Source organism: Gopherus evgoodei, unplaced genomic scaffold (assembly GCF_007399415.2).
Source record: "Gopherus evgoodei ecotype Sinaloan lineage unplaced genomic scaffold, rGopEvg1_v1.p scaffold_71_arrow_ctg1, whole genome shotgun sequence".
NCBI classification, from domain to species: Eukaryota; Metazoa; Chordata; order Testudines; family Testudinidae; genus Gopherus; species Gopherus evgoodei.
The window spans coordinates 342,226-367,955 of NW_022060092.1; the positions used below are offsets into that span (position 1 = coordinate 342,226).

Genomic DNA, 25,730 nt, shown 5'->3' on the forward strand with positions numbered 1-25,730 from the left:
TGCATGGGTGGGAGAGGGGTATTGGGGGAGGGATATGAGGAGGGGGAGGGGTATTAGGGGAGGAGTGCATGGGTGGGAGAGGGGTATTGGGGGAGGGATATGAGGAGGGGGAGGGGTATTAGGGGAGGAGTGCATGGGTGGGAGAGGAGTATTGGGGGAGGGATATGAGGAGGGGGAGGGGTATTAGGGGAGGAGTCCATGGCTGGGGAAGGAGTATGGGGGAGGGGTATGAGGAGGGGGAGGGGTATCGGCGGAGGGGTATGAGGAGGGGGAGGGGTATTGGGGGAGGGGTATGAGGAGGGGGAGGGGTATTGGGGAGGAGTGCATGGCTGGGGAAGGAGTATGGGGGAGGGGTATGAGGAGAGGGAGGGGTGCATAGGTGGGAAAGGAGTATGGGGGAGGGGTATGAGGAGGGGGAGGGGTATCGGCGGAGGGGTATGAGGAGGGGGAGGGGTATTGGGGGAGGGGTATGAGGAGGGGGATGGGTGCCTGGGTGGGAGAGGGGTATTGGGGGAGGGGTATGAGGAGGGGAGGGGTATTGGCGGAGGGGTATGAGGAGGGGGATGGGTGCCTGGGTGGGAGAGGGGTATTGGGGGAGGGGTATGAGGAGGGGAGGGGTATTGGCGGAGGGGTAGGAGGAGGGGGAGGGGAGCCTGGGTGGGGGATGGGTATCGGGGGAGGGGTACGAGGCGAGGGACGCCATCGGGACGGGTCGGCCCCAGGACAGCGCCGAGCGGCTCGGGGTCACCCCCACACACCTGCCCCCCCCGCCGGCTCCCATCGATCGCTCCCCTAATGCAGCCACTTCCCGGACGCGGCTGGCGGGCACCCAGGGGACCCACTAATGGATGGGGGATGGGCTGGGGGAGGCGCTGGCAGGACCGAGGGGCGGGGGAGGGGGCTGAGGCAGGTCGGGGACTGGTGGGGAGGTGGGGGGCGGGGAGCTGTGTTGGGGGGCCTGGCCGAGCACTTTGGGGGCCTGGGGATTGGTCGGGATTTGTGGGGGCTGGGAGCAGGTCTCGGGGGGGATTGGGGCTGTGGGTTTGAGGGAGGGGGCTGCGAGGGGGGATTTTGACAGGGTGGCAGGTGGGGATTTGGGAGGTTTCAGTGGGGCAGGGCAATGGGGGGAGTTTAGGACATGCTGGGGGTTGTTGGTGAAGGGACAGGGATTCGGGGCTGGAAGCAGGTATCTGGGGGCATTGGGGCTTTGGGTTTCAGGGATGGGGCAGGGCCGGCGGAGGAGGGAAGGGGACAGGGCTGGCAGAGGGGTGGAAGGAGGGATGGGGCAGGGCCGGAGGAGGAGGGGAGGAAGGAGGGATGGGAGCAGGGCTGGCGGAGAGGTGGAAGGAGGGAATGGGGCAGGGCCGGAGGAGGAGGAGTGGAAGGAGGGAATGGGGCAGGGCCGGAGGAGGAGGGGAGGAAGGAGGGATGGGGCAGGGCTGGCGGAGAGGTGGAAGGAGGGAATGGGGCAGGGCCGGAGGAGGAGGAGTGGAAGGAGGGAATGGGGCAGGGCCGGAGGAGGAGGGGAGGAAGGAGGGATGGGGCAGGGCTGGCGGAGAGGTAGAAGGAGGGAATGGGGCAGGGCTGGAGGAGGAGTGGAAGGAGGGATGGGGCAGGGCTGGCGGAGGAGTGGAAGGAGGGATGGAAGCAGGGCTGGCGGAGGGGAGGAAGGAGGAATGGGGTCAAGGCTGGCAGAGGGGAGGAAGGAGGGATGGGGCAGGGCCGGAGGAGGAGGATTGGAAGGAGGGATGGGGCAGGGCTGGTGGAGGAGGGGAGGAAGGAGGGATGGGAGCAGGGCTGGTGGAGGATTGGAAGGAGGGAATGGGGCAGGGCCGGAGGAGGAGGGGAGGAAGGAGGGATGGGGCAGGGCTGGCGGAGAGGTGGAAGGAGGGAATGGGGCAGGGCCGGAGGAGGAGGGGAGGAAGGAGGGATGGGGCAGGGCCGGAGGAGGACGGGAGGAAGGAGGGATGGGAGCAGGGCTGGTGGAGAGGTAGAAGGAGGGAATGGGGCAGGGCCGGAGGAGGAGGGGAGGAAGGAGGGATGGGAGCAGGGCTGGCGGAGAGGTAGAAGGAGGGATGGGGCAGGGCTAGCGGAGGAGGGGAGGAAGGAGGGATGGGGCAGGGCTGGCAGAGGAGTGGAAGGAGGGATGGGGCAGGGCTGGCGGAGGGGAGGAAGGAGGGATGGGGCAGGCCCGGAGGTGTGGAAGGAGGGATGGGGCAGGGCCGGAGGAGGAGTGGAAGGAGGGATGGGAGCAGGGCTGGCAGAGAGGTGGAAGGAGGGAATGGGGCAGGGCCGGAGGAGGAGGGGAGGAAGGAGGGATGGGAGCAGGGCTGGCGGAGGAGGGGAGGAAGGAGGGAATGGGGCAGGGCCGGAGGAGTGGAAGGAGGGATGGGGCAGGGCTGGCGGAGGGGAGGAAGGAGGGAATGGGACAGGGCCGGAGGAGGAGGGGAGGAAGGAGGGATGGGGCAGGGCTGGCAGAGGAGTGGAAGGAGGGAATGGGGCAGGGCCGGAGGAGTGGAAGGAGGGATGGGAGGAGGGCTGGCGGAGAGGTGGAAGGAGGGAATGGGGCAGGGCTGGCGGAGGGGAGGAAGGAGGGATGGGAGCAGGGCTGGCGGAGGGGTGGAAGGAGGGAATGGGGCAGGGCCGGAGGAGGAGTGGAAGGAGGGAATGGGGCAGGGCTGGAGAAGGAGGGGAGGAAGGAGGGATGGGAGCAGGGCTGGCGGAGAGGTGGAAGGAGGGATGGGGCAGGGCTGAGGAGGAGTGGAAGGAGGGATGGGAGTAGGGCTGGCGGAGAGGTAGAAGGAGGGAATGGGGCAGGGCTGGCGGAGGAGGGGAGGAAGGAGGGATGGGGCAGGGCCGGAGGAGGTGGGGAGGAAGGAGGGATGGGAGCAGGGCTGGGGGAGAGGTGGAAGGAGGGAATGGGGCAGGGCTGGCGGAGGAGGGGAGGAAGGAGGGATGGGGCAGGGCCGGAGGAGGTGGGGAGGAAGGAGGGAATGGGGCAGGGCCGGAGGAGGTGGGGAGGAAGGAGGGATGGGGCAGGGCCGGAGGAGGTGGGGAGGAAGGAGGGATGGGAGCAGGGCTGGCGGAGAGGTGGAAGGAGGGATGGGGCAGGGCCGGAGGAGGAGGAGTGGAAGGAGGGATGGGGCAGGGCCGGAGGAGGAGGGGAAAGAGGGATGGGAGCAGGGCTGGTGGAGAGGGAGAAGGAGGGAATGGGGCAGGGCCGGAGGAGGAGGGGAGGAAGGAGGGATGGGGCAGGGCCGGAGGAGTGGAAGGAGGGATGGGGCAGGGCTGGCGGAGGGGAGGAAGGGGGGATGGGGCAGGGCTGGCGGAGGGGAGGAAGGAGGGATGGGAGCAGGGCCGGAGGAGGAGTGGAAGGAGGGATGGGGCAGGGCTGGGGGAGGAGTGGAAGGAGGGAATGGGGCAGGGCCGGAGGAGGAGGGGAGAAAGGAGGGATGGGGCAGGGCCGGGGGAGGAAGGAGGGAATGGGGCAGGGCCGGAGGAGGGGTGGAAGGAGGAATGGGGCAGGGCCGGAGGAGGGGTGGAAGGAGGGAATGGGGCAGGGCCGGAGGAGGAGGGGAGGAAGGAGGGATGGGAGCAGGGCTGGCGGAGAGGTAGAAGGAAGGAATGGGGCAGGGCCGGAGGAGGAGGGGAGGAAGGAGGGATGGGAGCAGGGCCGGTGGAGGAGTGGAAGGAGGGAATGGGGCAGGGCCTGAGGAGGAGGGGAGGAAGGAGGGATGGAGCAGGGCTGGCGGAGAGGTGGAAGGAGGGAATGGGGCAGGGCCGGAGGAGGAGGAGTGGAAGGAGGGATGGAGCAGGGCCGGAGGAGGAGTGGAAGGAGGGATGGGGCAGGGCCGGAGGAGGAGGGGAGGAAGGAGGGATGGGAGCAGGGCTGGCGGAGAGGTAGAAGGAGGGATGGGGCAGGGCCGGAGGAGGGGTGGCAGGTGTCGCTCACCTGTGCCGGCCCCTTTGGGGCGGGGGGAGGAACCAGGAAATAAACAGGAACTGTACCCAGGGCACCTGCTGCTCCGATCCAGGGGGGACAGAACCCAGGAGTCCTGCCCTCCCCCTCCCTCTTCGGGCAGGTAGAACCCAGGCGTCCGGCCCCTCCTCTCCCTCCCCCTCGGGGTGCAGAGAGCCCAGGCGTCCGGCCCCCCAGCCATGGCAGCCCCCCCGCCGACGCCCCCCGCGCTGGGCGAGGGGTTCTACCCCTTCCCCACGGAGCGGCGGGGGGGCGCCGGGGACCCCGCCCCCGAGGAGCTGGGGGTGCTGCTGCAGCGCCGGGAGCAGGACCTGCTGCTGGCCGCCGAGCTGGGCAAGATGCTGCTGGAGCAGAACGAGGAGCTGCGGGGGCGCAGCCAGGCGCTGGCCCGGGACCACACGGCCGCCCTGGAGGTGAGAGCCCCGAGCCCCCCCTGCCCCCCGGGCCGGTATCCCCACCCCCCTCCCAGAGCCGGGAGAACCCAGGAGTCCGGGCTCCCAGCGCCCCTGCTCTAACCCACAAGCCCCCCGTAGAGCTGGGGAGAGAACCCAGGAGTCCTGACTCCCAGCCCCCCCCAGAGCTGGGGAGAGAACCCAGGAGTCCTGACTCCCAGCCCCCCCTAGAGCTGGGGAGAGAACCCAGGAGTCCTGACTCCCAGCCCCCCCTAGAGCTGGGGAGAGAACCCAGGAGTCCTGACTCCCAGCCCCCCTGCTCTAACCACCAGCCCCCCGTCCCCTCCCAGAGCTGGGGGGAGAACCCAGGAGTCCTGACTCTCAGCCCCCCTGCTCTAACCCACCACCCGCAACTCCTCTCCTAGAGCCAGGAGAACCCAGGAGTCCGGGCTCCCAGCCCCCCTTGTTCTAACCCACCAGACCCCAATCCCTTCCCAGAGCTGGGGAGAGAACCCAGGAGTTCGGGCTCCCAGCCCCTCCCTGCAATAACCAACCAGCCTCCACACCCCTCCCAGAGCCAGGAGAGAACCCAGGCGTCCTGGCTCCCAGCCCTCCAGTGCTCCAACCAACCTGCCCCCACACCTCTCCCAGAGCCGGGAGAGAACCCAGGAGTCCGGGCTCCCAGCCCCCCCTGCTGTAACCCACCAGGCCCCACTTCCGTCCCTGAGCTGGGCACAGAATTTAGGCGTCCGGGCTCCCAGCCCCACCCCAACCTGGTATCACCACACGCTCTCTCTGGCTCGGAGTAGGGGCTGGTCCCTGGGACTTTCTCCCCCACCCATGACTCACCCTCCCGCCCTCCTTTGCTCTGTTTTGCTCCCCTGCTCTCATTCTCCCTCTGCCCCATAATTACCCCCCTCCTTGCCCGGCTGGGGCCGACGCCCCCTGGCACCCGGTCTGACTGGTCCAGCCGGCAGCACCACCCAGGGGCGCAGCCAGTACCGAGCCCGGGGTGACCCCAGGCCTGGGCAGCCACCCCCAGAGCTTGGACTGGCTGGCTCGGGGGGGGGCAGGGAACAGGGCATGGGGCGGTTCCCCTCTCTTGGGCACTGGCCCCAGTCCAGTCTGGGGGGCACTGGCTGGCTCAGGGGGGACAGGGAACGGGGCATGGGGCAGTTCCCCTCTCTTTGGCACTGGCCCTGATCCAGCCTAGGGGGGATTGGCTGGCTCAGGGGGGCAGGGATGGGGCATAGGGCGGTTCCCCTCTTTTGGGCACTGGCCCCGATCCAGCCTGGGGGAGACTGGCTGGCTCAGGGGGGACAGGGAACGGGGCATGGGGCAGTACCCCTCTTTTGGGCACTGGCCCCAGTCCAGTCTGGGGGGCACTGGCTGGCTCAGGGGGGACAGGGAACGGGGCATGGGGCGGTACCCCTCTTTTGGGCACTGGCCCCGATCCGGTCTGGGGGAGACTGGCTGGCTCAGGGGGGCAGGGAACGGGGCATAGGGCGGTTCCCCTCTTTTGGGCACTGGCCCCGATCCAGCCTGGGGAAGACTGGCTGGCTCAGGGGGGACAGGGAACGGGGCATAGGGCGGTACCCCTCTTTTGGGCACTGGCCCCGATCCAGGCTGGGGGAGACTGGCTGGCTCAGGGGGGCAGGGAACGGGGCATAGGGCGGTTCCCCTCTTTTGGGCACTGGCCCCGATCCAGTCTGGGGGGCACTGGCTGGCTCAGGGGGGACAGGGAACAGGGCATGGGGCGGTTCCCCTCTCTTGGGCACTTGCCCCGATCCGGTCTGGGGGGGATTGGCTGGCTCAGGGGGGCAGGGAACGGGGCATAGGGCGGTTCCCCTCTTTTGGGCACTGGCCCCGATCCAGCCTGGGGAAGACTGGCTGGCTCAGGGGGGCAGGGAACAGGGCATGGGGCGGTTCCCCTCTCTTGGGCACTTGCCCCGATCTGGTCTGGGGGGGATTGGCTGGCTCGGGGGGCAGGGAAAGGGGAATGGGGCAGTTCTCCTCTGGGGCCGGGGGGGATGCCCAGGGCTGTTCTCACTCCGCTCCCCCCCACCCCCCAGAGGCTGGAGCAGGAGAAGTATGAGCTGCGCCGGCGGCTGGAGTCGGGGGTGGCCGAGTGGGAGACGCGGGTGGCAGAGCTGGAGGGGGACCTGGCAGCCCTGCGAGCCCAGCTGGGCCACCAGCGGCTGGAGCAGCAGGACACCAGCCGGGAGAGCTCCCAGGTGGCACAGGAGCTGTCGGAGCAGAACCAGCGCCTGGCCGAGCAGCTGAGCCAGGTCAGCCCGGACACCTGGGTTCCTTGGGAGGGGAGGGAGGCTAGTGGTCAGAGTGTGGGGGGGCGGGGCTGGGAGCCAGGATGCCTGGGTTCTCTGGGAGGGGAGGGGGGCCTAGTGGTTAGAGTGGGGGGTGGGGCTGGGAGCCAGGACGCCTGGGTTCTCTGAGAGGGGAGGGGAGGAGTGGGTAGTACTGGGGCTGCCCGGACATCCCCTCTATATCCCATGATCCTATTGGGCTGAAATCCCTTAAGCGGCTCAGGATCCTGGGGGGGAGGAGTTGGGGGGCAGGGGGTGAATTTCCTGAGTGGGTGGGTTTAAAGGGCCAGTGCCGGGTCCCAGGGAGCCCCCCCGTATCCCTCCCAGCTCGCAGTGCAGGCAGGTCCCTGATGCTGTGTCCCCAGCTCACTCCCCCCCTTGTCCATCTGTCTGTCTATCTGCCCCCCACCCCAGGCCTTCCAGCTGGAGCAGCGGCTGCAGGACGAGCTGATGGCCTTGCGGGTTGAGAATCGCACCCTGGGGATGAGCAGCGCCGAGCACGCGGCCCGGACCCAGAGCCTGCAGGCCGAGGTGAGATATGCACCCTCCCCTCCAGGGGGCGCTGGCTCTGGTCCCACCCTGGGGCAGGGTCTGGCTTGCTCAGGGGAGGGGAAGGACCCAGGGCCTCTCCCCTCCAGGGGGCGCTGGCTCTAGTCCAGCCCCAGGGCAGGGATTGGCTGGCTCAGGGGGCAGGGGGGAACGGGGCCTCTCCCCTCCAGGGGGCGCTGGCTCCGGTCCGGCCCCAGGGCGGGGATTGGCTGGCTCAGGGGGCAGGGGGGAATGGGACCTCTCCCCTCCAGGGGGCGCTGGCTCCGGTCCGGCCCCAGGGCGGGGATTGGCTGGCTCAGGGGGCAGGGGGGAATGGGGCCTCTCCCCTCCAGGGGGCGCTGGCTCTAGTCCAGCCCCAGGGCAGGGATTGGCTGGCTCAGGGGGCAGGGGGGAACGGGGCCTCTCCCCTCCAGGGGGCGCTGGCTCTGGTCCGGCCCCAGGGCGAGGATTGGCTGGCTCAGGGGGCAGGGGGGAACGGGGCCTCTCCCCTCCAGGGGGCGCTGGCTCTAGTCCAGCCCCAGGGCAGGGATTGGCTGGCTCAGGGGGCAGGGGGGAACGGGACCTCTCCCCTCCAGGGGGCGCTGGCTCCGGTCCGGCCCCAGGGCGGGGATTGGCTGGCTCAGGGGGCAGGGGGGAATGGGACCTCTCCCCTCCAGGGGGCGCTGGCTCCGGTCCGGCCCCAGGGCGGGGATTGGCTGGCGCAGGGGGCAGGGGGGAACGGGGCCTCTCCCCTCCAGGGGGCGCTGGCTCTAGTCCGGCCCCAGGGCGGGGATTGGCTGGCTCAGGGGGCAGGGGGGAACGGGGCCTCTCCCCTCCAGGGGGCGCTGGCTCTAGTCCAGCCCCAGGGCAGGGATTGGCTGGCTCAGGGGGCAGGGGGGAACGGGGCCTCTCCCCTCCAGGGGGCGCTGGCTCCGGTCCGGCCCCAGGGCGGGGATTGGCTGGCTCAGGGGGCAGGGGGGAATAGGACCTCTCCCCTCCAGGGGGCGCTGGCTCCGGTCCGGCCCCAGGGCGGGGATTGGCTGGCGCAGGGGGCAGGGGGGAACGGGGCCTCTCCCCTCCAGGGGGCGCTGGCTCTAGTCCGGCCCCAGGGCGGGGATTGGCTGGCTCAGGGGGCAGGGGGGAACGGGGCCTCTCCCCTCCAGGGGGCGCTGGCTCTAGTCCAGCCCCAGGGCAGGGATTGGCTGGCTCAGGGGGCAGGGGGGAACGGGGCCTCTCCCCTCCAGGGGGCGCTGGCTCCGGTCCGGCCCCAGGGCGGGGTTTGGCTGGCTCAGGGGGCAGGGGGGAATGGGACCTCTCCCCTCCAGGGGGCGCTGGCTCCGGTCCGGCCCCAGGGCGGGGATTGGCTGGCGCAGGGGGCAGGGGGGAACGGGGCCTCTCCCCTCCAGGGGGCGCTGGCTCCGGTCCGGCCCCAGGGCGGGGATTGGCTGGCTCAGGGGGCAGGGGGGAACGGGGCCTCTCCCCTCCAGGGGGCGCTGGCTCCGGTCCGGCCCCAGGGCGGGGATTGGCTGGCTCAGGGGGCAGGGGTGAACGGGGCCTCTCCCCTCCAGGGGGCGCTGGCTCCGGTCCGGCCCCAGGGCGGGGATTGGCTGGCTCAGGGGGCAGGGGTGAACGGGGCCTCTCCCCTCCAGGGGGCGCTGGCTCTAGTCCGGCCCCAGGGCAGGGATTGGCTGGCTCAGGGGGCAGGGCGGAACGGGGCTCTCCCCTCCAGGGGGCACTGGCTCCGGTCCAGCCCCAGGGCAGGGATTGGCTGGCTCGGGGGCAGGGGGGAACGGGGCCTCTCCCCTCCAGGGGGCGCTGGCTCTGGTCTGGCCCCAGGGCGGGGATTGGCTGGCTCAGGGGGCAGGGGGGAACGGGGCCTCTCCCCTCCAGGGGGCGCTGGCTCTAGTCCGGCCCCAGGGCAGAGATTGGCTGGCTCAGGGGGCAGGGGGGAACAGGGCCTCTCCCCTCCAGGGGGCGCTGGCTCTAGTCCGGCCCCAGGGCAGGGATTGGCTGGCTCGGGGGCAGGGGGGAACGGGGCCTCTCCCCTCCAGGGGGCGCTGGCTCTAGTCCGGCCCCAGGGCAGGGATTGGCTGGCTCGGGGGCAGGGGGGAACGGGGCCTCTCCCCTCCAGGGGGCGCTGGCTCTAGTCCGGCCCCAGGGCAGGGATTGGCTGGCTCGGGGCAGGGGGGAACGGGGCCTTTCCCCTCCAGGGGGCGCTGGCTCTAGTCCGGCCCCAGGGCGGGGATTGGCTGGCTCGGGGGGCAGGGGGGAACGGGGCCTCTCCCCTCCAGGGGGCGCTGGCTCTAGTCCGGCCCCAGGGCAGGGATTGGCTGGCTCAGGGGGCAGGGGGGAACGGGGCCTCTCCCCTCCACGGGGCACTGGCTCCAGTCCGGCCCCAGGGCGGGGATTGGCTGGCTCGGGGGCAGGGGGGAACGGGGCCTCTCCCCTCCAGGGGGCGCTGGCTCTAGTCCGGCCCCAGGGCGGGGATTGGCTGGCGCAGGGGGCAGGGGGGAACGGGGCCTCTCCCCTCCAGGGGGCGCTGGCTCCGGTCCGGCCCCAGGGCAGAGATTGGCTGGCTCAGGGGGCAGGGGGGAACGGGGCCTCTCCCCTCCAGGGGGCGCTGGCTCTAGTCCGGCCCCAGGGCGGGGATTGGCTGGCGCAGGGGGCAGGGGGGAACGGGGCCTCTCCCCTCCAGGCATCACCAGCTCTGACCCATCTCTTGGTCCCCAGAACCTGATGCTGCAGGAACGGAAGCAGGAGCTGGAGCGTCAGACCCGGCAGCTGCGGGAGGAGACCGAGGCCATGCAGGGGCTGGTGGAGACGCTGCATGAAAACCTGCTGCTGCTGCGCCGGGAGGTGCACGAGAAGGAGCTGCAGGTACGGCCAGGGGGTGCCGCACAGCGGGGAGGCTCGGCGGCGGGGGCTGTATTAACCCTTCATTCATCGTGTCCCTCTCCAGGCCCAGCAGCTCCGGGCCGAGGCAGAGGAGCTCCGAGTCTCCAACAGGTGGCTCCAGCGCCGGGTAAGGGAGATGGCGGATGAGATTCGTCTCCATGACTCAGATGCCTCGCTCGCCTCCCTGCAGTTGGAGATTGAGCAGAGCGGCGAGGGGAGCCTGGAGCAGAATGGGGGGCCTGCTAAGGTGAGCGGAAGGGTTCTTGGGGGGTCCCCAACATCCTTGTATGGGCTGGGGTACGTTCCCCTCCATTAAACCGGCATGAGTCTTCTGTTGGGAAACCTAGAACCCACTCTCTTGGTGAGCCTAGCCACTACCCAGAAACCCACCCCATGCTGAGAAACCTAGAACAAACCCAATTTGGGAAACCAATAACTTTCTCTTTGGGGGTGTCATAGTCACCCAGAACCCAATGGTTGTTGAGGAACCTAGAACAAACCAGATGATGGGAACTCAAGAACCTCCTCTTCGGGGTGTCTGTGTCACCCAGAACCCAATCATTGTTGAGGAACCTAGAACCCCTCTTGACAAATACAGAAAGTACCTAGAACCCCCAAAGTGGATGATGGACATGGAGCCCTCCCTCTTTGGGGCCATAGAAATTATCCAGAACTCATCCATCATTGGGGAACCTAAAACCTGCTCCTTTGGAAACCTGGAAATTGCCCCTCTGAGCACTGGGTAAGGGGGTCCCTGTCTAAACAGCCCCATGCTGCACCCCAGAGGAGGCTGCATCTCAGTGCCAAAGCTGCTGTTCTTGTATTGGGTTAGCCCCTGGCCAGGACCGTCTCTGAGGCTGCCCCTGGGGGTCCGAAGACCCCAGCCCGAGGGTCGGAAGAGGAGGGTGAATGTGCTAAACGGGTCTTGGCTCTGACCCAACTGGATCAAGACCTGTTGAGACAGAAAGAGGTAGAGATACAAAAACTCCATGACCAGGTGAGTGTATGGGGGGGGTGTCTCCCCGGGGTGGGAGGCCATAAGCGAGACCCCGGGTGGGAAGTATGGGAGTTGGTACAGAGTCCCTGGGTGATGCTCTGGAACTGCTCCCCACCAAGCCAGGCAGGACTCTGGGGAGCCTCCTCTCCCTTGGAGCAGAGTTGTGTGAGCTTCATGCCCTGAACGGCTTCATCTCCTGGGTCTCTCCTTGGAGCATTCAGCATCCTCTGCCCCTCCGTGCGCTTCCCACAGCGAGTCCGCCCCAGCGGGGTCCTGGGGAAGCCACAGGGTCCTGCACCCCCACTTTGCAGTCAGACGTGACTCTCAGCCAGCCAGTAACACAGAGGTTTATTTGATGACAGGAACAGAGTCTAAAACAGAGCTTGTAGGTACAGAGAACTGGACCCCTCGGCCGGGTCCATTCTGGGGGGCAGTGAGCCAGACCCCCACGTCTGCCCTTCACTCCTCGTCCCCAGCCAGCTCCAGACTAACCACCCCTCCAGCCCCTCCTCTGCTCAGCCCCTTTCCCGGGCCAGGAGGTCACCTGATCCCTTTGTCTCCAACACCGTCAGCCGGCACCTTTGCAGAGGGGGGGCCCAGGCCATCAGTTGCCAGGAGACAGAGTGTCAGGCATTTAGGGGCACTGGCCCCTTCCTCTGCAGCAATCACACACCCTTATCCCACCACCTAGATACTTAAGAACTGCATAGGGGAAACTGAGGCACCAACACGGTATTCAGAGAAAACATTAAGACATTCCCAGTTCGCCCCCGGGGGCCCCCCAGCAGGGGGTGCTGTCCCTGCCCTACCCGCTCTCTCTGTCCCCAGCTGACCCTGCAGCACGTGCAGCTGGGCAGCCTGCGGGGGGAGCTGGAGAGCCAGAGACGCCTCTTCCAGGAGAGCGACCGGGACGAGACCCTCAAACTGGCCGTGGCCGATCGGGACGAAGCCATTATCAGGTGAGACTCCCCCCCCCCCCCCGGCCCTCCCTCAAACCAGCCAGTCCCCCCCGACCCCAGGGCCGGGGCCCCCTAGAGGGGAAAGGCCCCATGCCCCATTCCCCCCACCCTGCACCATTGGGGAAGAGAGACCCCTTGTGTCCACAAGTGGGAACTGCCCCCAAACTGACAGTATCCAGGGAGACAGGGCTGGGGGGGAACGGGGGGGGCAGGGGGATGTGAGGGGCAAGACAGGAATGATCGTGGGGGAGGGGAACTGGGCAGGCTGGGCTGGAGGGGGGCTGATTGGGGGGTGGGGGAGATGGGGCAGGAAGAGGCTGGAGGGGAGAGGGGAACAGGGCAGCCTGGGCTGGAAGGGGACTGATGGGGGGGAGCGGAGGAGATGGGGGGGAGGGGGAGATGGGGCAGGAAGAGGCTGGAGGGGAGAGGGGAATGGGGCAGGCTGGGCTGGAAGGGGACTGATCGGGGGGAGCGGAGGAGATGGGGCTAGAGGGGGAGATGGGGCAGGAAGAGGCTGGAGGGGAGAGGGGAATGGGGCAGGCTGGGCTGGAGGGGGGCTGATCGGGGGGAGCAGGGGAGATGGGGCTAGAGGGGGCTGATTGGGGGACAGGGAGATGGGGCAGGAAGGGGTTGGAGAGGAGAGGGGAATGGGGCAGGCTGGGCTGGAGGGGGGCTGATTGCAGGGAGCAGGGGAGATGGGGCTAGAGGGGGCTGATTGGGGGATTGGGGAGATGGGGCAGGAAGGAGAGGGGAACGGGGCAGGCTGGGCTGGAGGGGGGCTGATAGGGGGTGGGGGAAATGGGGCTGGGGGGGCTATTGGGGGGGAGGGGAGCAGGGCTGGGGGCTGGATCTTACCTGTGGCCCCCCCACCGCAGGAAGGGCCAGATGGAGCTGGAGCTGGCCCAGGTCTCTCTGGAGCGGGACTCCATGAGCCAACAGCTGCTGGCTGCCATCCGCCAGAAGATGGCGCTGTGCCAGGAGCTGGAGGGCTGGCAGGTGGGTAACGACTTGGGGCGGGGGGGCAGGAAGGTTCCCCCCAGGACTCCTGAGTCCCATTCCTAGCTGGTAGAGGCCCAAAATAGTATCCTGGACTCCTGGGTTCCTACCTCAGTGGCTAAAATCACCATGACTCCTGGGTCCCGTCCCCAGCAGATAGAGCCCCGAGCACAGTGACCCGGACTCCTGGGTCCCACCCCGGTGGGTAGAGCCCCCAGCACAGTGACCTAGACTCTTGGGTCCCATCCCCGGCGGGTAGAGCCCCCAGCACGGTGACCCGGCTCCTGGGTCCCGTCCCCGGTGGGTAGAGCCCCCAGCACAGTGACCCGGACTCCTGGGTCCCAGCCCCGGCGGGTAAAGCCCCCAGCACAGTGACCCGGACTCCTGGGTCCCACCCCACCGGGTAGAGCCCCCAGCGCGGTGACCCTGAGTCCCATTCCCAGCTGCTACCGTCTCTGGGCCTGTGACTTGGACTCCTGGGTCCCCTGCCCAGCCTGTGGCTATGTTCACTTCTGTGCCCCCATTTCTCCCCACAGGACGACATGGAGTTCATTATCAAGCAGCAGCTGAAGCTCCAGTGGCAGCAAGAAGGGATCCCCACATCCCCCCTGGCTCTCTCCAGGACCCCGGCGCAGGCCAAGACCTCGCCTTTCTTTCGGCGCGGGAACAGCGCCCCCAATGGCACCAGCTTCCTATCGCTCTTCAAAAAAAGCTGAGACCCTGGGGGCTGGTTCTGGAGGTTCTAGGGGGTGGAGAGGAAGAGGGGTCAGGGTGGGGTGAGTGGACACAAGACACCAGCACCAAACAAAGGAAGCAGCCAGACCAGCTGGTACTGAGGTGCCAATGAGAGGAGTCTTTGGATAACTAGCTGCAAGGTCACTTAACAAGATGTTCTAGGTCACTCAGCTAGAGAGTCTGTCCAGAGGATTTGCTGATACGCTACGCAAGTTCCAGGTCTCCAAACCCTTCCTCCCTCAATTGCCCAATTGATGTTCTAGGTGGGTCAACAGAGCCATTCTAGGTACTCAGCCTCCGAGGTTTAATGCTGCACGTTGAACAAGCAAGGGTCCGGCCATGGGCTGTTCTAGGTTACCCAATCCTATCTAACTGGGTAACTGTAGTAGCTGCCCACGGGGTGCTAGGTTCTCTTACTGCACAACCTGTTGGCTAACTGTAACCAGCTGTATACTCCATATTGACTGGACTAAGGTTCTAGATTATCCTACTGAGTGATCTATATTGGCCAGCTTTATACTACTCGATATGCCAGGGGCGAGCAAACTTTTTGGCCACATCGAGTTTCCGAAATTGTATGGAGGGTTGGTTAGGGGAGGCTGTGCCTCCTCAAACAGCCAGGCGTGGCCTGGCCCCCACCCCCTATCCAACTCCCTCTGCTTCTCTCCCCCTGACAGCCCCCCCAGGACTCCAGCCCCATCCAACCCCCCCGTTCCCTGTCCCCTGACAGCCCCCATAGGACCCCTGTCCCATCCAACTCCCCCTGATCCCTGTGCCCTGATCGCCCCAGAAATCCCTGCCCCTGAGTGCCCCCCGCCACCCCATCCAGCCCCCCCTCCTTCTTGACTGCTCCCCTGGGACCCCTGCCTCTATTCAGCCCCCTTGTTCTCTGACCTCTGACTGCTCTTACCCCTATCCACACCTCCGCCCCCTGACCACCACCCTGAACGCTCCTGCCCTCTATCTAACCCCCTGTTCCCTGCCCCCTTACCACGCTGCCTGGGGCACCGATGCCTGCGGCACTACAGCCGTGCTGCCCAGAACACCAGGACAGGCAGCCGCACCGCCCGGCTGGAGCCAGCCATGCCACCGCCCAGCACAGAGCACCGGGTCAGGCCACGTCTCTGCAGCCCGGCTGCACGGAGCATTGTGCCGGTGGCCCAGTGAGCTCAGGCTGCAGGGGAGGGGGACAGCAGGGGAGGGGCCAGGGACTAGCCTCCCCAGCCAGGAGCTTAGGGGCTGGGCAGGAGGGTCCCTGGGGCCGGATGTGGCCCGCGGGGCATAGTTTGCCACCTCTGGGATATGCAGTATTGACCAAACAGGAGTTCCCTGTTATCCTGCTGCATAATCTAGGTTGGCCAACTCTATTCAACTGGATACTCCATAGTGAACAAACTAGGGTTCTAGGTTATCCAGCTGGTTATTCAACCCTTCTCACCATGGCTTGACAAACTGGATGGTGCTGATTAGCCAAATGAGTTTCATGTGAACCAACTGAGTGTCCTAGGTTAGGATACTGGATGTGTGAGGATACCCAGACGTCCCTTTCTAAATTGGCCAGTTGGATTCCCTGTGGCGGTAGCAGTTACGGTGCGTGATCCTAGCTGGTGTTCTTGGCTACACCATTCACTCCAAGTGGATGCACCGTGTTGACAAAGACATGGTCCTATGTCCTATCCTGTTTGGGGTTCTAGATCACAGAACTCACTTCAGGGGGACTCTTCATTGCTGGCCTGCCCCTCTATACTTCCCAATGGGAGGTTTGGTGTCAGCCAATGGACAGTTCTATATCACCCTACATCCTATTAACTCCCTTGCCTGTGGCTCTCAAGCTACCAAGACATGTTGCTCATCTGTTTTTTTCAGATGAGGACTCCGGACTAACATGCATTATGTGCAGACAGAAGGTGCAGAACAGGGCATCTGTAAAAAAAATCTGCTTCAGGTTTGGGGGAGAGGTTCTAGGTGACTCAATACAAGGCACACAAGGTGGCTGGCCAAAACACTAGAGAAGCCAAGAGAAAAGAGGCCATGTAATAACCCTCAGCACTGACCCTTAGCCAGCACCTTCCACTTGATTAGCACTTTAATAACCCTGATTAACCTCCTCAACCCAACCCCCGTAAACTGAGTTCCTAACCTTATCCCCACTTCACACGGGGCAACCTGAGGCACAGAGAGGTGAAGGGACTCGACCAAGGTCACACAGTGGCAGAGAAGAGAACCCAGGAGTCCTGATGCCCAGCCCCGTCCGCTGCTCTAACCTACTAGGCCCTGCTCCCCTTCCACAAAGCACCCTCCTAACAGCTACTTGGTGGGAGTATTTCCGACTCAAGCAGCCGAACGTTTGAGGTTCTAGATTCTATCACACACGCAGAGCAGGGCTCATCCCCCTCCAGCAGGGGGCAGAATATTTTGCTCCCGTATCTGCTCAACGTGCCCCGTGCACCTTGGGTTATTATATGACCAAAGGTCTATTTATCTACACAGGGAACATGCTCCATTACTAACCATTCGTACGGCGCTGACTCAGAGGCGGCCAGTCTCCAACACGCTTGGGTTGTGAGCAGGGATTTTTCTAGCCTGCTGCCTTGTGCAAATATGTATGCAGAGTGAGTGTAGAAAGAGTTGGTTACTAATCGCTGTGTGTGTGTGTGTCATTTCTACAGGGAGCCAGGACTCCTGGGTTCTCTCCCGGCTCAGGGAGGGGAGTGGGGGCTGGGAGCCAGGACTCCTGGGTTCTCTCCCCGGCTCTGGGAGGGGAGGGGGATCTGGCTGGTGAGAGTAGGGGGGCTAGGAGCCAGGACTCCTGGGTTCTCTCCCGGCTCAGGGGGGGGGAGTGGGGGCTGGTGGGTCAGAGCAGGGGGGCTGGGAGCCAGGACTCCTGGGTTCTCTCCCCGGCTCTGGGAGGGGAGGGGGATCTGGTTGGTGAGAGTAGGGGGGCTGGGAGCCAGGACTCCTGGGTTCTCTCCCTGGCTCTGGGAGGGGAGTGAGCGGCTGTGGTTGCTTCCTGAGGGGCAGGAGAACAATGGGGTGCTTGTGATGCTGTAGGGGGGTGGGCCGGAGGCAAGGCTGGAATGTCCTTCCCCGGGGGAGGAACACACCACAGACAGACAGATGGACAACTCCTCCAGCACAGACACCCCCCCCTGCCACAGGGAATGGGCTGTGGGGGGAGGGGGTCGCCCCAGATCTTGGGGGGATCAACTGGGGGGAAGGGACTGGATGTGTGTGGGAATCAGGGGAGCCATCTTCTGTGGGGCTGATGAAGGGGGCATCTGGGGGATGAGGAAGGGGGATCCCATTTCCTGGGCAGTGAGGGGGGTGACCCCATCTCTGGGAGGGGTGGACCTGACCACCTGTGGGGCACAGCGTGGGGGCCCCCAATCCAGTGGAGAAGGTCTGGGGGGGGGTAGGGATTTGGGGTGCATGAGGGCAGGGTGGGTGTTTGGAGGTTCAGGGAGCAGGTCTGGAGGATAGAGATTTGGGGTGCAGGGGGTGGGATGCATAGGGGCAGGGTGGGTGTTCTCTCCCCGGCTCTGAAAGGGGAGTGGGGTGCTGGGGGGCAGGGTGCATAGGGGGCAGGGTGAGGGTTTGGGGTGCTGGTGGTGGGTGCATAGGAGGTAGGGTGGGTATTTGGGGTTGCAGGGATGGGGGTTTGGGTGCTAGGGAGCAGGGTGCATGGGGGCAGGGTGGGGGTTTGGGGGTGCATAGGAGGGGGTTTGGGGTGCTGGGGTTTGGGGTGCATAGGGGGCACGGTGGGGGTTTGGGGTGCTGGGGTTTGGGGTGCATAGGGGCAGGGTGAGTGTTTGGGTGTGCAGAGGAGGGGGTTTGGGGTGTTGGGGGACAGGGTGCATAGAGGGCAGGGTGGGTGTGGGTGCAGAGGAGGGGGTTTAGGGTGCTGGGGGATGGGGTGCATAGGGGTGGGGTGCTGGGGTTTGGGGGTGCTGGGGGGCGCGGTGCATAGGGGACAGGGTGGGTGTTTGGGGTTGCAGGGATGGGGGTTTGGGGTGCTAGGGAGCAGGGCGAGGGTTTGGGGTGCTGGGGTTTGGGATGCATAGGGGCAGGGTGAGGGTTTGTGGGTGCAGAGGAGGGGGTTTGGGGTGCTGGGGGCGGGGTGCATAGGGGGCAGGGGAGGGGGTTTGGGGTGCTAAGGGGCAGGACTGGGGGGTGGGTGTTTGAGGGCGCGCAGGGCCGATCAGCCGGACGGGGGCGTGTCCGGGGGGGGTCACTTGGGCCCGCCCCCAGGCCCGCCCCAGCTGGTCGGGGAGCCGCAGGAAGGGCGGTTCTGGGTCAGCTGATCCCGGGTCCACCCAGCGCCGGGCCGCGGGCGCCGCTGGCCGAGGGGGGGTGTTTGGGGGCCCGAGTCCCGCGCGGCGCTGCCCGCCCCCTTCCTGCGGCCGGGGCCGGGGTCCGGGTCCCCTGGGGGAGGCGCCCCCGGCCATGAGCCCCTGAGCCGCGGCCCCTGCGCCAGGCAGCTCCCGGCCGGGACTTTGCCCGCAGCCCGCGGGCCGGGCCGGGCCTGACCGGACAGGGGGAGGGACCGGACCGGACCGGCGGGCGAATGGCTGGCAAGGACTATGACCATCTCTTCAAGCTGCTCATCATCGGGGACTCGGGTAGGGGCGTGCCCCCCTTCCCGGACCCCCCCCCCCCGCTTCTCCTGTGCCCCCTTCCCCGCCCCCCTTCCCCTGCTCCCCCTGGCGCGATGCCCCCTGTGTGCCCCCTTCCCGGCCCCCCCCCCGCTTCCCCTGCTCCCCCTGGCGCGATGCCCCCTGTGTGCCCCCTTCCCGGCCCCCCCCCCGCTTCCCCTGCTCCCCCTGGCGCGATGCCCCCTGTGTGCCCCCTTCCCGGCCCCCCCCGCTTCCCCTGCTCTCCCTGGCTCGATCCCCTCTGGGCCCCCTTCCCCTGCCTTGTCCTCCCCTTCCCCCGGCCCACCCTGGCGCGATCCCTCCCGCCCCCTCCCGGCGTGTTTCCCCCGCCTCCGGGCCCCCTTTGTCTGCCGCCTCCTGCCCTTCTTCTCGCTTCCCCGCTCCGTGTCTCTGGTTCCTTCTTTCCTCCCAGCTTCTCTTCGCCCCCCCCCCCTCCTGGTGCCTCTGGGGAAGATTCTCCCCCCCCATCTTCCGCCCCCCCAGTTCCTTCCTCGTCCCCTAGTTTCTCTCCCTCGCTCCATGTTCTTCCCTCTCCCGGCTCTGTCCCTGCCCCCCCCCCCCCCCCGTGTCATTTCTCTTCTGTCCGGCCCGTCTCCTGCCCACCTCCCCCCCAGCCCCCCCACTGTGTCCGCCCCCTCCGCCGCCTCTTCCCTTCCCAGCGCTCCAGCCCCCCCACCCTGCGGCCTAGGGGCGAGAGCGGGGGCTGGGAGGCAGGACTCCTGGGTTCTTTCCCAGCTCTGTGAACGTGGACATTTCCCTGCACATCTGTGCCTCAGTTTACCCATGAGTGCTCTGGGGGTAAATAGACCCCCCCATTTGAAATGCATCGAGCTCGACCCCTGTATAACGGGGGGGGGTTTTCTCCCTCCCCCTTTTCATTCCTCCTCTTTCTACCTCCTCCCTGTCTGTCCCTCTGGGGTGTGCCCTGGTGTTGTGCGTGGGGGGATCCCCCAGATCTCAGCCGGTTCCCTGCCCTGGCCGCCCTCGGGCGAGGTTTCTAACGGAGTGGTGCTCGGGAGGGGAGCTGCCCCGGATGCCTGGGTCCCAGTTTCTCCCCACCTGGTGAGGCCTGGCAGGCTGTGGGGGTGGGGAGAGGTGCAGCTGTTCCCTTCAGTCCACCCACCCCCTCCCTCCAGAGCAGCTGGGGCTGAGAGAGGCCAAGACCCAGGACTCCTGGGTTCTGTCCCGGTTCTGGGAGGGGAGTGGGGTCTGGTGGGTCAGAGCGGGGGGGCTGGGAGCCAGGACTCCTGGGTTCTCTCCCCAGTTTTGGGAGGGGAGTGGGGTCTGGTGGGTCAGAGCAGGGGGGCTGGGAGCCAGGACTCCTGGGTTCTCTCCCGGTTCTGGGAGGGGAGTGGGGGCTAGTGGGTTCGAGCGGGGGGGGGGGGGGGGGCTGGGAGCCAGGACTCCTGGGTTCTGTCCCGGTTCTGGGAGGGGGGTGGGGTCTGGTGGGTCAGAGCGGGGGGGCTGGGAGCCAGGACTCCTGGGTTCTGTCCCGGTTCTGGGAGGGGAGTGGGGTCTGGTGCGTCAGAGCGGGGGGGGGGGGCTGGGAGCCAGGACTCCTGGGTTCTGTCCCGGTTCTGGGAGGGGAGTGGGGTCTGGTGGGTCAGAGCGGGGGGGCTGGGAGCCAGGACTCCTGGGTTCTGTCCCGGTTCTGGGAGGGGAGTGGGGTCTGGTGGGTCAGAGCGGTGGGGCTGGGAGCCAGGACTCCTGGGTTCTGTCCCGGTTCTGGGAGAGGAGTGGGGGCTAGTGGGTTCGAGCGGGGGGGGGGGGCTGGGAGCCAGGACTCCTGGGTTCTGTCCCGGTTCTGGGAGGGGAGTGGGGGCTAGTGGGTTCGAGCGGGGGGGGGGGGCTGGGAGCCAGGACTCCTGGGTTCTCTCCCCAGTTTTGGGAGGGGAGTGGGGTCTGGTGGGTCAGAGCAGGGGGGCTGGGAGCCAGGACTCCTGGGTTCTGTCCCGGTTCTGGGAGGGGAGTGGGGTCTGGTGGGTCAGAGCGGTGGGGCTGGGAGCCAGGACTCCTGGGTTCTGTCCCGGTTCTGGGAGAGGAGTGGGGGCTAGTGGGTTCGAGCGGGGGGGGGGGGGCTGGGAGCCAGGACTCCTGGGTTCTGTCCCGGTTCTGGGAGGGGAGTGGGGGCTAGTGGGTTCGAGCGGGGGGGGGGCTGGGAGCCAGGACTCCTGGGTTCTCTCCCCAGTTTTGGGAGGGGAGTGGGGTCTGGTGGGTCAGAGCAGGGGGGCTGGGAGCCAGGACTCCTGGGTTCTGTCCCGGTTCTGGGAGGGGAGTGGGGTCTGGTGCGTCAGAGCGGGGGCGGGGGGGGCTGGGAGCCAGGACTCCTGGGTTCTGTCCCGGCTCTGGGAGGGGAGTGGGGGCTGGTGGGTCAGAGCGGGGGGGGCTGGGAGCCAGGACTCCTGGGTTCTCTCTGGGAGATGGGGTGAGGGTGACACTCCCTGGGTAAACACCCCGGGTGGCTCTGGGAGGGGAGTGGTTGGTGTCTGTTTGTGTTGTGGGTGCGGCAGGTCGCTCTGGGACCAGGTTGGGGGGGGTCTTGGCTGCTCCCCCTAACCAGCCCTTTCTCCCCACAGGGGTGGGGAAGAGCAGCCTCCTCCTGCGGTTTGCAGATAACACGTTCTCCGGTATGTACCCCCCCCCAGCCTGGCTGCCCCCCTCAGGTCCCCAGCCTCCTTCCCTCACTGCCCCCCAAACTCCTCTGCTCCCCGATTCCTCTCCCCACTTCACCCCAACCCCAAATCCTCCCTCTTCCCCCCCATGGGCCCTGTGGTTCTTGGGGGTCCCTTCCGGGTGCTTGTGGGGGTCCTGTGGGGTTCACATCTGGGCTGGAGCGACTGCAGTCCTGGCTCTGAGCCCCTCTCCCTGGGATGGACCCCACTGGGGGGGCACTGTTGGGTCTGGGGGTGTCTCAGGGGCTGGATCCTCACAGAGCCCTGTGACCCCCTCGGCAGGATGCATCATTCGTCTGTTTCTCCGTTTTCTCCTTCCTCCCTTTTCTCCTTCCCTTTCCCGGTTCCTCTCCGCTTCCGGCCCCCGCCCCCCGCAGGCAGCTACATCACCACCATCGGCGTCGATTTCAAAATCCGGACCGTGGTGATCAACGGCGAGCGGGTCAAGCTGCAGATCTGGGACACGGCGGGACAGGAGCGATTCCGCACCATCACCTCCACGTGAGCCGGACGCCTGGGTCCCATGGGGGGGGAGGGGTCAGTGATTAGAGGGGGGAGAGGGCCTTAAGCCAGGACTCCTGGGTTCTCTCCTGGCTATGGGAGGGGAGTGGGGGCTGGTGGTTAGAGCGGGGGGGGGGGGCCTGGGAGCCAGGACTCCTGGGTTCTCTCCGCGGCTCTGGGAGGGGAGTGGGGGCTTGTTGATTACTCGGACGCCTGGGTCCCATGGCGTGTCTCCCCCTCCCCCCCGGGGCAGGTATTACCGTAACACCCACGGCGTCATCATCGTCTACGATGTGACGAACCCCGAATCCTTCGTCAACATCAAGCGCTGGCTGCACGAGATTGGGCAGAACTGTGACAGCGTCTGCAAGGTGCTGGGTGAGTCTGGGGTCCCCCTCAGCCCCCCTGGGGTCCCCTCCTCCCCCGCAGCATCTGCAAGGTGCTGGGTGAGTCTGGGGTCCCCCTCAGCCCCCCTGGGGTCCCCTCCTCCCCCGCAGCGTCTGCAAGGTGCTGGGTGAGTCTGGGGTCCCCCTCAGCCCCCCTGGGGTCCCCTCTTCCCCCGCAGCGTCTGCAAGGTGCTGGGTGAGTCTGGGGTCCCCCTCAGCCCCCCTGGGGTCCCCTCTTCCCCCGCAGCGTCTGCAAGGTGCTGGGTGAGTCTGGGGTCCCCCTCAGCCCCCCTGGGGTCCCCTCTTCCCCCGCAGCGTCTGCAAGGTGCTGGGTGAGTCTGGGGTCCCCATTTAGCCCAACCCAGGGTCCCCCCTTTCCCTGCAGTGTCTGCAAGGTGCTGGGTGAGCCTGGGGTCCCCCTCAGCCCCCCAACACTGCCCTCCCCTAGGGGATCTGTCCCTTGCCCCCCATCCCCCTACCCCAGGGGACTCTGGGTTAACCCCTGGGGCCCGACCCCGTGTCTGACCCTGCCCCACGTCCCCGCAGTGGGGAACAAGTGCGAGGACCCGGCCCGGAGGCAGGTGGAGACAGCCGACGCCCGGCGCTTCAGCGATCAGATGGGGGTGCGGCTCTTTGAGACGAGCGCCAAGGAGAACCTCAACGTTGAGGAGGTAGCGGCACTGCTGAGGGGAAGCTCGCAGCGCGGGCAGGGAGGGGGACGGCAGCCTGGGGGCACCGCTGAGGGGAAGCTCCCGTCTTGGGATGTCGGGGGGGCGGGAGGGAACAGTCCATGGCTGGGACACTGTTGCCAGGAGCTCCCAGCACCATGCCAGGAAAGGGGGGTGGGGCTGCCAGGAAGTTGGCCTTGGCCTGGCACAGCTGTTTGGAAGTTTACAGCCCTGCAGGGGGCGGGGACGGAAGCTGGCGGGGGCACTGCTGTAGGGAATCTCGCAGCAGTGGGTGGGTGGCGGGGGCAGTTGGCAGGAAGCTCCCAGCACCATGGGGCAAGGGGGGAGGAGAGGCTGCAGGGATGCTGGCGGCACCGGGATTGGGCCGGGAGAAGCTGGCGGCGCTGGGGGCCGGCCGGGGGAAGCTGGCGGCGCCGGGATTGGACCGGGGGATGCTGGCGGCTCCGGGATTGGCAGCGCTGGGGGCCGGCCGGGGGAAGCTGGCGGCGCTGGGGGCCGGCCGGGGGAAGCTGGCGGCGCCGGGATTGGGCCGGTTGGGGGAAGCTGGCGGCGCCGGGATTGGGCCGGTTGGGGGAAGCTGGCGGCGCCGGGGGCCAGGATCGGGCCAGGGGGCACTGCTGCAGGGAAGCTCACCACCCTCTCGCCCCGCCCCCCAGATGTTCAACGCGGTGACGGCCATGGTGCTCCGCACCAAGCAGGAGAACCTGGCGCGGCTGCAGCACCCTGAGGTGGTGAAGATCAACAGGCCCAAGAAGAAGCCCCCTGTCAAGAAATGCTGCTGAGGGGCGGGGGCCCCCAAAACCTGGGGGGAACTGAGCTGCCCCCACCCCCTGGGGCAGGGATGGACTGTGTGTATGGCGGGGGGGGGGTATCTGCATCCCCTCCTGCCTGGGGGCTCCTGGCTGTTGGGGGCTGGAGTGTGGGCATGTGGGGGGGCTGGAGGGAGGGGGGGTTTGGTGCAAGGAACAGAGAAGGGGGAATAGAGGAGACTATTCTGCCCCTGAGGGGGCCTGGGCCCCCCAATTTTCCCCCTGCCCCCTAATCTGCCCCAGGCACCCCGTCCCTATCCCTCTAGCCCACTGTGAACGGGAAGATGCCACTTCCTGCCGCCTGCACTTCGGGGTGCACGTGCCCCCTGAAGTCATCAGGGTCCCACAAGTCTGGAGTGGGGGAACACATGGTGGTTGCTGATCCACTCCCACTGTGCCCCCATTTGTTTGGGGGGTCTCCCTGCTCCAGCTTTCCATTCTCCCACAGGGGACCCCAAATGTTCCCCAGCGGGGGCCCCACCAAGTGCCCCTCTGCACTATGCAATCAAACCCTCTTGAGCACTGGAAAAGCAGCACCTGGGAAATGGGGGTGCAGCGAGCACCCCGCACCCTCTCCTTGCCCCTCACGCTCTGGGAGCGGCCAGGGATGTGGCCCCCTCACTGGGAATAAGATGGGGTTCCCCCCTCTTTTCCGAGAGCTCCCCCCTCTGGGATCAAAGCTGGGGTTTGCTGCCCAGCTCTGAGCGCCCGCCCCATTAGGAACGGGGTGGGGGGCAGCCCCTGCACGGGGAGCAAAAGGAGGCAGTTCATGAGTGGGGAGCAGCCCCGGGCCCCCTCCTGGGGGGCATAAAGGGAGCTTGGAATTGGGGTTCACTCCAGCACTGGAACCGGGGGCACGGCTGGGGGGTGGGGTTGGCCCCCCAGTAACTGTGCAATAATCCGGCCACGCCCCCGGGGGGCTGAACTGACACTAACCCAGCCGCTGCCACGGAGACGTTTGTCTTCAATAAAGACAATTTAGGTATGAAAAGACGCCTGATTGCTCTGCCCGGATGCCTGGGTTCTCTCCTCGGTCCCAGAGCGTGAGGTCTAGTGGGTTGGAGCTGAGAGCCAGGACTCCTGGGCTGTTCCTCGCTGTGAATGCCTCGGTTTCCCCGCACTAGGCAGTTCTGACTGTCGGGGGGGCGGCACGAGGCAGGGGCCCCGGAACGGGAACCCAGTTAATTCAGATTCATTCCGTTTACACTTTGCCAGTCTGCTTTGGGCCAGCCCTGCTCTGGGGGCAGACTGCAGCCAGCGAGGGATCTGCAGGGAAACGGAAACTGGATTCAGCCGGAGGGCCTGGGCCACTGTGGTGAGGAAGCTCACTGCGCTGGGGGGGAGAACTCGCCGGTGGGAGGGTCACTGAGGCAGGGCACAGCGCTGGGGGTGGATAGCCGGGGGGAGAACTTGCCAGTGGGGGGGGTCACTGAGGCAGGGCATAGCGTGGGGGGAGAACTCGCCGGTGGGGTCACTGAGGCAGGGCATAGCGCGGGGGGTGGATAGCAGGGGGGAGAACTCGCCGTTGGGGGGCGGGTTCACTGAGACAGGGCACAGCGCTGGGGGTGAATAGTGGGGGGAGAACTCGCCGGTGGGGTCACTGAGACAGGGCACAGCGCTGGGGGTGAATAGTGGGGGGAGAACTCGCCGGTGGGGTCACTGAGGTAGGGCACAGCGCTGGGGGTGAATAGCAGGGGGGAGAACTCGCCGGTGGGGTCACTGAGATAGGGCACAGCGCGGGGGGTGAATAGTGGGGGGAGAACTTGCTGGGGCGGTGGGATCACTGAGACAGGGCACAGCGCTGGGGGTGCATAGCAGGGGGGAGAACTCGCTGTTGGGGGGGTCACTGAGGCAGGGCACAGCACTGGGGGTGGATAGCGGGGGGGAGAACTTGCCGGCGGGGGGAAGGGAGGGTCACTGAGGCAGGGCACAGCGCGGGGCGTGAATAGCGGGGGGAGAACTTGCTGGGCGGGTGGGGTCACTGAGGCAGGGCACAGCGCTGGGAGTGGATAGCAGGGGGGAGAACTCACTGTTGGGGGGATCACTGAGGCAGGGCACAGTGCGGGGTGTGGATAGTGGGGGGGAGAACTCGCCGGTGGGGGGGTGGTGTCACTGAGGCAGGGCACAGCGCTGGGGGTGAATAGCGGGGGGGAGAACTTGCCGGTGGGGAGGGGGGGGGGTCACTGAGGCAGGGCACAGCGCTGGGGGCAGAACTT

At 66.9% G+C, this 25,730-nt stretch overlaps 2 protein-coding genes across 2 annotated transcripts; both read left to right on the plus strand.

The window, feature by feature from the left end:
- Window positions 1–4,158: 4,158 nt before the first annotated feature.
- Window positions 4,159–14,408, plus strand: BICDL2 (BICD family like cargo adaptor 2). Its single transcript, XM_030547787.1, has 9 exons — window positions 4,159–4,392; window positions 6,444–6,659; window positions 7,110–7,226; window positions 9,954–10,100; window positions 10,183–10,365; window positions 10,951–11,115; window positions 11,944–12,074; window positions 12,950–13,070; window positions 13,607–14,408. Exons 1-9 carry the CDS (start codon window positions 4,159–4,161, stop codon window positions 13,784–13,786), a joined length of 1,494 nt encoding a protein of 497 aa, XP_030403647.1. The 3' UTR covers window positions 13,787–14,408.
- Window positions 14,409–18,273: 3,865 nt separating this feature from the next.
- LOC115643813 (ras-related protein Rab-35-like) lies at window positions 18,274–24,505 on the plus strand. Its single transcript, XM_030547835.1, has 6 exons — window positions 18,274–18,424; window positions 21,034–21,084; window positions 21,507–21,630; window positions 21,884–22,008; window positions 22,563–22,687; window positions 23,362–24,505. Exons 1-6 carry the CDS (start codon window positions 18,370–18,372, stop codon window positions 23,485–23,487), a joined length of 606 nt encoding a protein of 201 aa, XP_030403695.1. The 5' UTR covers window positions 18,274–18,369; the 3' UTR covers window positions 23,488–24,505.
- Window positions 24,506–25,730: the final 1,225 nt, after the last annotated feature.

Bases quoted from the DNA above. Each gene is read 5' to 3' on its own strand.
- BICDL2 (XM_030547787.1), top strand. From the start codon at position 4,159: ATGGCAGCCCCCCCGCCGACGCCCCCCGCGCTGGGCGAGGGGTTCTAC. The intron at 10,366-10,950 runs GTGAGCGGAAGG...GTATTGGGTTAG, and splicing joins AGAATGGGGGGCCTGCTAAG to CCCCTGGCCAGGACCGTCTC. The intron at 12,075-12,949 runs GTGAGACTCCCC...CCCCCACCGCAG, and splicing joins CGGGACGAAGCCATTATCAG to GAAGGGCCAGATGGAGCTGG.
- LOC115643813 (XM_030547835.1), top strand. From the start codon at position 18,370: ATGGCTGGCAAGGACTATGACCATCTCTTCAAGCTGCTCATCATCGGG. The intron at 18,425-21,033 runs GTAGGGGCGTGC...TTCTCCCCACAG, and splicing joins GCTCATCATCGGGGACTCGG to GGGTGGGGAAGAGCAGCCTC. The intron at 22,009-22,562 runs GTGAGTCTGGGG...ACGTCCCCGCAG, and splicing joins CAGCGTCTGCAAGGTGCTGG to TGGGGAACAAGTGCGAGGAC.